Source organism: Bufo gargarizans, chromosome 5 (assembly GCF_014858855.1).
Source record: "Bufo gargarizans isolate SCDJY-AF-19 chromosome 5, ASM1485885v1, whole genome shotgun sequence".
Taxonomy (NCBI): Eukaryota; Metazoa; Chordata; class Amphibia; order Anura; family Bufonidae; genus Bufo; species Bufo gargarizans.
In genome coordinates this window covers 169,482,405-169,495,899 of record NC_058084.1, presented here as the reverse complement: position 1 = coordinate 169,495,899, position 13,495 = coordinate 169,482,405, and the positions used below count along the sequence as shown (strand labels likewise).

Here is a 13,495-nt window from a genome sequence, read left to right as displayed (position 1 = left end):
ATGTCAAGTTTTTCCCCTACAGTTTTCACTTTCCGTGTACATGTATTTTGCTCCATAGTGAAACCATCAGAGAACTGCTGTAGCCACCTGTATCCCTTATCTGTACTTTCCTAACAGTTCATAAACCGCTTGATAAGAATTTAGCGTAAATGAGTTTTTATGAGCTGTCAAGAGTTCATAGATAAGGGCTACAGATTCATTCACTGAGATGAAAAACTGTTTAAAATTAATTAAAAGACCTATTTAAAAAATTATTTTAAACCTAAAATAAGTAGGATGGCAATAATAAAAAAAAATGCTGCCAATGGTGTTCATAGCCTTTAATTACTTAAGTCCCAGATGTATAAATGGCCAGTGGTTGGAAGGGATTGTCCAAGAGTTTAATAGATTAAAGGGGTTCTCTCGGAGTAAAATATTGGTGACCTATCCTCAGAATAGTTCTTCAATATCAGATCAGTGGGAGGTGTGACTCCCGGGACCCCTGTTTGAAGAGGCTGTGGAACTCCATAGTGTGATGTGCCCTCTTTCTAGGCCATTAATATCATATTTATTGGCCACAAGAGCTATGAGTGGCTCAGTCCCACTCAAGTGAATGGGCCTGAGCTGCAATACCAAGCACAGCCACTAAGCAATATATTGCATGGTGTGTCCTGGCACCCCCGGCTATCAGCTGTTTGAAGAGGCCTTGGCGGAGTGCTGATCTGATATTGACGATCTATCCTGTGGAAACCCTTTAATTCAGCAGCCAGAAATGTTTTCAAATAAAAAACAAACATTACTCACCCATTAAATCCAGAGTTCTAGCACCAGCGCTCCCCAGCATCATGTGGATGTATTGCACATCATTGCAGCAAAAATTACAGGGATCATCGAAGCAGTGGAGGATTTAAAAAGTGAGCACTGTTTGATTTTTATTTTATAACATTTCCAGCTACCCGATTCATTCATTAGGGTATAGCTACACAGAAAATTTAGGGTGTGACACGTGTCGCGCGCCTAAATATCGCAGTGTCGCGCTTCCGTGGAAATTATGTTCAACACTGCTGGAATTTTTTACTATTCTGGGTTCGCGGTCAACGTGCAAGTTGTGCTTCGACACATAGACGCAACCAAAATCTGTAGCTGTATCCTTACATTTGCAGACAAATCATTTCAGAATTCAACAGGCTGCCTTCCCCTTACATTTGCAGAATACAGACTACCATAAGTCTGGCTACTTCTGTAGCCTGAGAAGGTGGGCAGACGAGGGATTTTTCAGCAGCATCGTGATCAGGATGTCATTGTGCTCCACTATAATGTGGAGTGACACGTTGAAGATGTTGTGAAAGTAGTAGTAGTAGTTATGAAGCAAAACCATAAATACACAACATAAGCAATTACAAAATAAGTATCAATATTTTAATTTTCAAAGGTGTATTCCAGTTGTATAAAGTTATCCCTACCACGGGATAGGGGATAACAATTAGATTGATGGGGCTGAACCGCTGGGACCCCTACCGATCAACAGAATGTACCCTCCGGGGCACTCCAAAATTAATGAAACAGCAGGTCGGGCATATGCAATCTTACTTTTCTGGGGCCCAGTGGGGTATGGGGTCCCCATTCTCGTGATTGGTGGGGTTATGCAAATTATAGAATGTGTCCCATTGTGGACGAGAATAGTCATTTCTAATGTAGGGAATAAAAAAAATAAAAAAAGGCCAAGTGCATATGGAACGTATCTGTATTTTTTGGATCCATGGTTTAGGGACCGACATACAGACATGGCTGTGTGCATAAGGCCAAAATCGGTAAAAAGTTGAGAATTTTCATTTTAAAGAGGTGGCTCCCCTGACATGTCATTTTTAGTAAATAACTAAATGTGTGCTGAAATAACAATTCAGGAGCACTTCTTCTATTAACTCTACATTGTACTGCTTCTCTGTTATTGCTCCTATAAATGTATGACTAAATGGGCGCTACCAGTGCCAGACCGAGCGCGGACATTTCGCTAGAACAAGGAAAATAGCAACATCCCTTTGTCAATGCAATTAAAACATTTCTAGGAGAAACAACAGAGCAAAGACAACACAGAATTATGAGGAAAGATGCTCCAGATTTGTTATTTTATAAGGGGGGGGGGGGGGGGTAGAGGTAGACATGGCAGGAAAGTGGACGGTGCTCCGAAACAAGAGACAATCCTGACCATCTTATTGTTGGGCACTGAGGCATTTTATCTATAATTGACTTCTAAATTGAACGTCAGATGTGCCAGTGCTGTCGATTTTTAATTTAGCAGATATTAACAAGAACTAAGAGCAAGTAGAAGCAATCTATCTCCTAAAGTGGCATTCTGCCAGAATATGTGCCCATTATATTACTCCTGCATTCTGTTTTCATACTAATAAGCAATCTGCCTTGAGCACAGAGATCCAGAAGCCTGGCTCAGCAACGTGCCATTTAATGTAGCTAATGATCGGAAAACACTACTTCCAAAAACAGCAGGGCTTTATTTATTCTGGCTTTAAGTGTTTTTTACCAATTACCTAACATAAAAACCAAGAAGACTGGTGTGAGGATTATAGGCCTGTGTGTTAAACAGAAACTCAACTTAAAGGGGTATTTCCATCTGAGACAATAGGGGCATATCGCTAGGATATGTCCCCATTGTCTCATAGGTTTGGGTACCACCTATATCGAGAACGGAGCGGGGAAGATGGTGGCTGGAAGACCCCGGCTTTCCGACCACCACCAAGCACTATCCCCATAGTAGTGAATGGGAGCACAGCCACCACTCCCATTCATTTCGATAGGGCTGACGGAAATAGCCAAGCCAGCGCTTGTGCACAGTGCGCCTTCCACCACTTTCAGGGCTCAGTTCTCTGCTTAGGTGTGGGACCCGCACCTATCAGACAATGGGGGCATATCCTAGCGATATGCCCCCATTGTTTGAGATGGGAAAACCCCTTTAATCCTATAGTTACAGCAGGTAACAGTACTCCTCATGAAAGCTTGGTAAAAACGTGTAACACCGCTTACATTTTTGGTTAGTGGAACTTATACCTATGATCTGAATGTACTAGAAGTCTACCTACAGTGCTGCTGGAGAGGTCGGCATAGGAAGTCACAGTGACTAGCTTTTACAGGCAAGGCTGGGTGTAATGAAGAAGCACCTGCTCCTATCCACATGCAATGCCATGGGGGCACATGTATCCTCACGTCTCTATATTCCCATTTCCCAACTCTACCTCTACTTTCAATGGCACAGAATGCATGCAACCCCCGATCCATAGCTTCTCCCTACTCTCTAGCAGACACACAGCCCAGTGAGGGTGCGCTCCGAGTGCCCACTTTCCCCATGTATATCTGTTCTAGTGCCAAACACCATTTCAATAGCATTCTAAGAAGCCACCTTCTTCAGAGCAAGTAAGTGGTCGCTGGCTCTGGGATTATTCAGTAAGCTACTGGTTTTGGGAGTCCAGACAAATAAAACTTTATAGGACATTAGACAAACACACATTAAAAAAGGATCCTTAAAGCCAGCAACCTCCGGCACTCCAGATGTTCTGAAACTACAGGGTGGGTCATTTATATGGATACACCTTAATAAATGAGGAATGGTTGGTGATATTAACTTCCTGTTTGTGGCACATTAGTATATGTGAAGGGGGAAACTTTTCAAGATGGGTGGTGACCATGGCGGCCATTTTGAAGTCGGCCATTTTGAATCCAACTTTTTTTTTCTCAATAGGAAGAGGGTCATGTGACACATCAAACTTATTGGGAATTTCACAAGAAAAACAATGGTCTGCTTGGTTTTAACGTAACTTTATTCTTTCATGAGTTATTTACAAGTTTCTGACCACTTATAAAATGTTTTCAATGTGCTGCCCATTGTGTTGGATTGTAAATGCAACCCTCTTCTCCCACTCTTCACACACTAATGATGTGTTTGCCTCTTTATGCACTGAAGCTGGCACGTTCCCTGAGTTTTTCCAGCAAGATGGTGCATCACCACATTATGGGTGTCAGGTCCGAGCATTCCTAGATGAACAGTTTCCTGGAAAGTGGATTGGTCATCGTGGGCCAGTTGAATGGCCCCCAAGGTCTCCCAATCTGATCCCCTTAGACTTTTATCTTTGGGGTCATCTGAAGGCAATTGTCTATGCTGTGAAGATACCAGGTGTGCAGCACCTGAAACTACGGATACTGGAAGCCTGTGCTAGCATTTCTCCTGAGGTGTTGCTATCAGTGTGTGAAGAGTGGGAGAACAGGGTTGCATTGACAATCCAACACAATGGGCAGCACATTGAACACAAGTGGTTAGAAACTTGTAAATAACTCATGAAAGAATAAAGTTACGTTAAAACCGAGCACACCATTGTTTTTCTTGTGAAATTCCCAATAAGTTTGATGTGTCACATGACCCTCTTCCCCCCTCACATATACTAATGTGCCACAAACAGGAAGTTAATATCACAAACCATTCCCATTTTATTAAGGTGTATCCATATAAATGGCCCACCCTGTACAATCTCCCAGAATCCTCCTTTCCCTTCTGTAGAAGTCACAAGAACAGCCGAGAAAGTTTGCATGCTGAGAGTTGTAGTTTCACAGCAGCTGGAGTGCGGAAGGTTGCTGATCCCTGCTTTAGGCTCTGTTCACATCATGTATAGTCATGGCCATATACCCAAAATATATCTATAGGAGCTCCATTTACTTGGCATGGCCAAAACAGAGCTTCTTGTCTGTTAGTATACCTGCCTTTTACAGTATGGATTACCCCCATTAGACTGCACTATGCCATACTAAGATATACAGTAAAAAAATAAAAGGTAGACCATGTGGTATACTTTCTTCACAACGTATGGGCAACATGTCCCATTGAATGCCTATGTAGTGAAATAGGTCACAGATTTCTTTCTGAGGTATACAGTGGGACATCCTCCTGATTTAGCACTGATGCAGACTACACATTACATGAACAGAGCCTTAGCTCCCTCCGCCTATCAGGAGATCATGGGACCATTTCAGGATCTGCTGCAATCTTGGCTGTCACTTTAGAATTAGGTTCTCAGCAATGGATGATACACTCCTTAACATTGAAATTGCAACATCAAAAAGAAAAAGCTGTGGAATTATGGAAATCACAGAACTGATAGACAAGTTATTGATATGCAAATTAAAAAGAAACAAAATATTGAAAACCTCTCGATTTATTCAGTATTGAGTATGAGCGCCATGCACAAAAATACACGCACTTACACGCCTTGGCATGCTATTTTAATGGCTGTCTGAGGAATCTTCTGCCACACTAAATGCACTTGGGCACGCAAATCATCGAGATCTGCTTCTAACAGCTTCCTTTGCAATTGCCAATCAATGGTGTCCCAGATATGCTCAATGGGAGAGAAGTCCGGAGATGCTAAAGTCCATAGCAGCACGCTTAGGACACACAGGCTGCTCACAATACAATGAGCTTGGTGTTGTCCTGCTGAAAAATGGCCACTTTGGAGAAATGGCCGAAACACTGGTTCCACAACAAAATCAATGTAACGGAGAGCTGTTAGTGTATCTGAAATAAAGACTAGGTGCTCCAGCTACCGTAAATTATGTCACCCACCACCATAATCCTAAGAGTAGGACCAGTGTGACATTTCTTTGTGAAGGCCTCTTCATCGCCCAAGTGACCTCCAGATCAATCTCCGGCTATCATTGCATCCTATACAAAAAACGGAACTCAGTGCTAAACAGCTTCCATTGCAGTCTTGTTGTGCACCATAATAGCCTTTGAGAGTGGTGGTGTGAGGTTAACACCTGCAGCTAGATGTCTCACTCACAGCCCAATGTTGTGCAAACACTGTTTGCCGCTCTAGGCTTCAGATGTGACATCTAATTTCGCTTGCAGTACAGAATGGATCACTACGCACCACTCTTCTAATCAGATAATTTGTCCATGCAAAGGTTTGGATCTGTGAACCTCTTGCTGTCATTCCAGTTTGTTGTTCTACCAACCACTGGTACACGCAATGTTAAACAGTCCTGACATCTTGACCTAGGCGCATAGCAATCTGCCAGAGTGATAAATCAATGTATGTGTAAAATATAAGAAAAAGAACTGGATCGCACATCCTCAATACTATGCTTTTTTCTAACTGCTTCTAAAAGAGGCAACCTTGTCGTGGTGAGTCAGTGGCGGATCCAGAGCCTGGTCTCGGGAGGGGCACTTCCCCAGAAAATAGGAGATTATGGGGTCCCTGTGTCCTCGCCCACCTTCAAGCCACACCCACACACAGCAGCTTCACCCATATGTCACGCCCATACCTCTTACATCTAGTGACGTCTCCTTTGATGTAGATGCTCTCTTTCTTCATCTCCACTCAGACCGGACCACCATGATTATTTCTTTCAGCCATCTCTCATCTCTGCAGAGTATGACAGACATCTCAGTTTTTTTACTTTTCCTCCCACCTTCTCAACATCCCATTATGCATCCCCAATACTGAGACGCTGTGCCCCCCAAAACTACACTGTAGAAACAGATAGCGCCCCCTTCAATAATTATTGAAACTCAATGCTCTAAAAAATAACTGCACCCAGCAAATAGTGCCCCTGACACTAATAGTGTAACCATAATGTCCCCCAAAAATAACTGTGCTAAGCTGATACTGTGCCAGGGTGCCCCCACAGTAATAGTGCTCCCCAAAATCCCAACAATAGTAATAATTCTGTGCCAGAGTGCACTTAGTAGTAATAGTGTTCCTACAGTGCCCCCAACAGTATTTGTGTCCCAGAAGTAATAATGCTACCATAGTCCCCCAGTTGTAATAAAGCCCCCTTATAATGTGCGCCACTACAAAAAAAATGCTCCATTGTGTGGCAATAAAAAAATAAATACAAATACCTCCTCTTAGTGCCCCCAGTCAATGTCCCCAGAATTCCCTCATGTGTTCCAATGACCCGTACTGTGTGCCACTACCAAAAACACTTAGTGCCCCCAGTTGAGCTAAGGTGCCCATAGTGACCCTATAATTTGTGCCAGTATAAAATACTCCTATATAGTGCTCCAGAAGATGTCCCCATAGTGCTCCTCCCCCATCCCCATCATAATGTGGCAGTATAAAATGCCCCTATAGACTGCCCCACATAGATGCCCCCATAATGCTCCTCTCCCCCCTTCCCCATAGTGGAACCAAAATGGGTGCTAGTATTTAATGCCCCTATATAATGCCCCCATAGTGCATTTTCCCCCCTTCTCCATAGTGCCCCCAATAATGTGCCAGTAAATAGGGCCCCCATTAGATGCCCCCATAGTGCTCCCCCCTCTCCATAGTGCTCCCCCCATAATGTGCCAGTATATAGGGCCCCCATTAGATTCCCCCATAGTGCTTCTCCCCCCCCCTCTCCATGGTACTCCCCTCATAATGTGCCAGTATATAGGGCCCCACGCCCCTTCTTGCCATACTGTACAAAAAATTATTAAAACAATAAACACTTATACTTACCTCCATGACACTGCAATGCAATGCATGCCTCTTCCGTCCTGTGTCCCGCTCTGTACGGCTCGCGCCGCCTGCACCGGCCTCTGATAGGCTGCAGGCCTAGTGCCTGCAGCCTATCAGAGGAACGGGCAAGGGAGACGCCTCTCCCCTTCTCCTCCGCACCATTCATTATTCATCTGTATCGCCGGGCCCAGAATGTTTCACTACATCTTCGGTATGTATGCAGTAAAGTTTGTTCCCAATAATCAGCCTAACAATTGCCACATTTAAAACCAACATAAGAAACTGTGTAATATATTTTATCTTAAAATGCTTCCTTTTCCCCTCTCCTCTCCACAAACTAACAGTGTACACTAAGCCCATTTTGAGAGACAACATGAGGTCGTTGAAGGATCAGATAGCATGATGTTCATAAAGGGAAAATAAAGGCACATTTCACTGACAAGGTATATCACAAAGTTTCTAATATTCACCTGTACTATTGGTTTATGCAAAGTCTTTAGAAAGTATATTGACAGTTTAAAAGAATACATTAGGCAAGTTAATCAATGTAAAGTAACTCAGAATACCAAGTTATTTTATTTTACATTTTCTTCTTTAAAATGTGCCTATTTTTAGAATATCAGGTTTCAAGTTATAAAATGTCTAGTAAATGGTATGTATTGAATGAAAGTAGTCAGGAGAAATAAGACTACAAAGAAACTTGAAAAGGAACCATTTCATTTCCCTCGTTTGCATGATGGCAAGCAGATAGTACTGCTCCTAGAAAGAATGGAAGATGTGATTGATTGTAACAGCAGTAAAACTTTAAATCTTACAAGAATTCATTTTTTCCCTAAGACCTCCTAAAATGTAAAGCCACACATTTATAAAACATTCATTTAATGCAAGCAGTCAATGCATAAAAAGAGAACTAGCTAAAACTATTTCTATTAAAATTTATTGTACTTACATTTTTCCATTTTTCATCAGGAGACTGCTGCATTAGATTTGTATCAGATATCACGGATGGCTGTGATGTATCCTTAAAAGAAAGAGATATTAAATTAATAATAATCTAAATCTTTTCTACAAGTATCTAAGGTTTAGGGTCTATTCACACGTCCGTTTTTTCTTTCCTGATCTGTTCCGTTTTTTGCGGACCAGATCTGGACCAGATCTGGACCCATTCATTTTCAATGGGTCCTGAAAAAAAACGGACAGCACAATGTCAGATTTTTTTTCAGGACCCATTGAAAATGAATGGGTCCAGATCTGGTCCAGATCTGTTCCGCAAAAAACGGAACAAATCAGGAAAGAAACAACGGATGTGTGAATGGACCCTTAGAGTAACTAAACTTTGATAAAACGTGACACAGAGATAAATCAGAAGCTTTAGGGTCCATTCACACGTCCGTTGTTTGTTTCCTGATCTGTTCCGTTTTTTGCTGAACAGATCTGGACCAGATCTGGACCCATTCATTTTCAATGGGTCCTGAAAAAAAACGGACAGCACAATGTCAGATTTTTTTTCAGGACCCATTGAAAATGAATGGGTCCAGATCTGGTCCAGATCTGTTCAGCAAAAAACGGAACAGATCAGGAAAGAAACAACGGACGTGTGAATGGACCCTTAATCTTATTAGGGTCCAAGTTCGGGAACCTCGTTAAATCGCAGGGCAGAAGCGCTCCTCTTAGAGCTGTGACCCTTCATTGGCTCTGCTTGGCCTTCGTCTCAGGTGCTGTTCACATCTGGTTACATTTGTAAACAGAAAAAAACGTATAGAAACGTATTACTTAACATACCTATAGACTATAATTGGTTTATACTTTTGACTCTGTATTGACAGAAAATAATGTGTTTCCATCCCTTAAAGGGGATGTTTCACTTCCGCAAATAGCATTTATCATGTAGACAAAGTTAATACAAGGCATTTACTAATGTATTGTGACTGTCCAAATTGCCTCCTCTGCTGGCTTGATTCATTTTCCATCACATTATACACTGCTTGTTTCCCAGGTTATGACAACACTGTAATCCAGCAGCAGTGGCCGTGTTTGCACACTATAGGAAGGAAAGAGCACCATCCTCTGTGAGCTCCCAAGGTCCCGTTCACCAGAGAGGCCAGTGCTTTTTCCTATAGTGGATGGAATACAGGGTGGTTGTAACCATGGAAACAAGCAGGCTCTAATGTAATGGAAAAATTAATCCAGCCAGCAAAGGAGGCACTATGGACAATTACAACACATTAGTAAGTGCCTTGTATTAACTTTCTCTACATAATAAATGTCAGTTGCTGAAGTGAAACAAACCCCCCTCCTCCCCCGCAAATTTCGTATTTAGTATACTAATACGGAGCATCGGAGTAATGGGGAGGAGACGCAGCAGCGCTGTCTAATCGCAGCGTAGAGAATCACAGTCTGGGAGAAAAAAACTCCCTGGCTGTGACGCTCTGCGCCGGAAGGAGAAGCAGGTACAGATATTTATCTCACTTACTACAAACCTCTTTAAAAAATATGCCTGCATCCACATAAAAAAAAAAAAAAAAAAGAAGATGTAAAGTCATGGCCACAAGGGTCTCACTTTCACTTTAGCTGCAGTCCACTACCTGTCATCAGACAAGATCGTGTGCCTGATAACAGAGACTCAGAAAATGGCTGAGAGGAAGTGGGGGCGTCAGAGCTAGCTGAGATCGTGTGCCTGATAACAGAGACTCAGAAAATGGCTGAGAGGAAGTGGGGGCGTCAGAGCTAGCTGAGATCGTGTGCCTGATAACAGAGACTCAGAAAATGGCTGAGAGGAAGTGGGGGCGTCAGAGCTAGCTGAGATTGTGTGCCTGATAACAGAGACTCAGAAAATGGCTGAGAGGAAGTGGGGGCGTCAGAGCTAGCTGAGATCGTGTGCCTGATAACAGAGACTCAGAAAATGGCTGAGAGGAAGTGGGGGCGTCAGAGCTAGCCGAGATCGTGTGCCTGATAACAGAGACTCAGAAAATGGCTGAGAGGAAGTGGGGGCGTCAGAGCTAGCTGAGATCGTGCGCCTGATAACAGAGACTCAGAAAATGGCTGAGAGGAAGTGGGGGCGTCAGAGCTAGCTGAGATCGTGTGCCTGATAACAGAGACTCAGAAAATGGCTGAAAGGAAGTGGGGGCGTCAGAGCTAGCTGAGATCGTGTGCCTGATAACAGAGACTCAGAAAATGGCTGAGAGGAAGTGGGGGTGTCAGAGCTAGCTGAGATTGTGTGCCTGATAAAAGAACCTAAAGGAGCCTAATGGCTGAAAGAGCCATTAGGGAAACCCAAAAAACAAACATTCCTTCACATCTATGATTATACAAAGCAGCACAGATATTAGGCAAACTTTCATTTATTTTTTTAAATCGGGTACGCTTTAAAAAAAACAAAAAAAAACCAAAAACATAGGGGCTCATATAATAGGCTAAAATACACCTAAATCTGCGACTTTTCCTGGCTCACCCCAGGTCCTAATAAGTGGATGTGGGCGGGAGAAGGGACAGGCCAGCGTCTGTTTTAGAATCTGTCTTATATTTAGAAGTGGCGGAGGATCCGCCGAAGTTATGAAGAGGCCTGCGCCTCTTCATAACTTTGGCGATCCAACACCAGCTATAGGGCTTTATTAAGACCGGCATCCAAATAGCCAGTCTTAATTAATGATCCCCATATACTTAATTTTTTTAAACGGACACAAACGTATTGAAACGTATGCGCATCTAAACAAAAAGTTCAGTAAACCACAAAATTGCATAATTTGTATACTTTTTTTTTTTTTACTGTACATCTAAACATATCTGAACAGTGAACAGCCCCTGAGAGCTGAGCCTATAGTGTACGGGTCCACAGAAAGTATACAGAGTCTGCACACCAGACACGTGGCTCTGGGAGGAAAGTCAAGCAGAACTGAGCATATAGTGTACGGGTCCACAGAAAGTATACAGAGTCTGCACACCAGACACGTGGTTCTGGGAGGAAAGTCAAGCAGAACTGAGCATATAGTGTACGGGTCCACAGAAAGTATACAGAGTCTGCACACCAGATATGTGGCTCTGGGAGAAAGTCAAGCAGAACTGAGCATATAGTGTACGGGTCCACAGAAAGTATACAGAGTCTGCACACCAGACACGTGGTTCTGGGAGGAAAGTCAAGCAGAACTGAGCATATAGTGTACGGGTCCACAGAAAGTATACAGAGTCTGCACACCAGACACGTGGCTCTGGGAGGAAAGTCAAGCAGAGCTGAGCGTATAGTGTACGGGTCCACAGAAAGTATACAGAGTCTGCACACCAGACACGTGGCTCTGGGAGGAAAGTCAAGCAGAGCTGAGCGGATAGTGTACGGGTCCACAGAAAGTATACAGAGTCTGCACACCAGACACGTGGCTCTGGGAGGAAAGTCAAGCAGAGCTGAGCGGATAGTGTACAGGTCCACAGAAAGTATACAGAGTCTGCACACCAGACACGTGGCTCTGGGAGGAAAGTCAAGCAGAGCTGAGCATATAGTGTACGGGTCCACAGAAAGTATACAGAGTCTGCACACCAGACACGTGGCTCTGGGAGGAAAGTCAAGCAGAGGTGAGAGGATAGTGTACGGGTCCACAGAAAGTATACAGAGTCTGCACACCAGATATGTGGCTCTGGGAGGAAAGTCAAGCAGAGCTGAGCGGATAGTGTACGGGTCCACAGAAAGTATACAGAGTCTGCACACCAGACACGTGGCTCTGGGAGGAAAGTCAAGCAGAGGTGAGAGGATAGTGTACGGGTCCACAGAAAGTATACAGAGTCTGCACACCAGACACGTGGCTCTGGGAGGAAAGTCAAGCAGAGCTGAGCATATAGTGTACGGGTCCACAGAAAGTATACAGAGTCTGCACACCAGACACGTGGCTCTGGGAGGGAAGTCAAGCAGAGCTGTAGAAAGCCGAAGGGGCACAGCGCTTACAGGAATGCGTCAGCCTATTTGTTTGATGTTTGTTTCTCAGCGCCTGGATAAAAGTTTTATAAAAGTAGAATTTAATTCATTTGGCTGTTTTTATAAATCAGCACTACAAAAATTAACTACAAATGAATTATTGCTTGTGTAGCAGTAATCTCAGAGAGAGAAATGTTCTTAGCGGGAGAGAAAAGTAATCTCAGTTTGTGACTCTCCTGCACAGAGAAGAATTTATCTGCAAGGTCCTCATTGGTAAAGTAGCTTTAATAGGAATACAAAAGAATTTACAAAGATGCGGTGTTGCAGTATAATCATGCCACATGCCAGGTCGCGATGGATTGCTCACCTTGCCCAAACCCCCAGAAAAGAATTAAAAGAGTTAAAGGCGTTATAAAATACATATATAGACCTGTACAAAAGGAAGCACCCATGAAGAATACATGAACAATACAAAAACATGACTTTACCACGTGTGAAGCTGCTCCGGCGGAAGAAGGTGTAGCCTGGGATCCCAATACATGCATTTTACTAATGTGAGTATTGAGACTGCCCAGGCTCTTGAATACACAGCTACACTCTGTGCAGTGATATGTAACGCCATTCTTCACCTACAAAATGAATGAAAAACATCAAGACATTGGGACACACAGATAGATTTCCACAGACAGATTTCCAAATTTTCAATTTTTATTGAACATGTGCAAATTCTGTACTGGTGTACAGTGTACAAAAGTTTGGAAAATGCTCAGCAAGGCCTGGAAAGTCATTATGGCTGTAAAAAACATAAAAATAGGTTTTTATCAATGCATGTAATCACATAATATATTTTTACAATTCTTCTGGTTGCCTTAAAAGCTATGGGCACTTTTGGGGACATTTTTTTTTTATAATTGCACATCACTCATTTAGGCAAAAAATCATTTATTTCATTTTATTAAAATTTTTCAACAGTTTTTGTCCTGCATGGTTAAGATTCAGTCTATATGCAAAGTTGCTGCTCTCGCAGCTTCAAGTATAGCCCCTATCTCTGAACTCCTGACAGCTCATAAACATGCATTTAAAGGCTATGTACACCTTCAGAGGCAATTTT

General features: G+C 42.9%; 1 protein-coding gene across 6 annotated transcripts in view; it reads right to left on the bottom strand.

The window, feature by feature from the left end:
- The window catches only part of ZNF236 (zinc finger protein 236), a 155,383-nt gene that overhangs the window by 118,491 nt on the left and 23,397 nt on the right, over window positions 1–13,495 (bottom strand). For all 6 annotated transcript variants that reach the window (XR_006390038.1, XR_006390037.1, XM_044294179.1 and 3 more), the window contains exons 7-8: window positions 12,873–13,013; window positions 8,434–8,505 (exon numbers count right to left, since the gene is read on the bottom strand). Coding sequence is in view for 4 of the 6 variants with exons in the window: in XM_044294179.1 (XP_044150114.1) it covers window positions 8,434–8,505; window positions 12,873–13,013 (213 nt within the window). In the remaining 2 variants the exon portion in view is untranslated. The remainder of the gene's footprint in view (window positions 1–8,433; window positions 8,506–12,872; window positions 13,014–13,495) is intronic.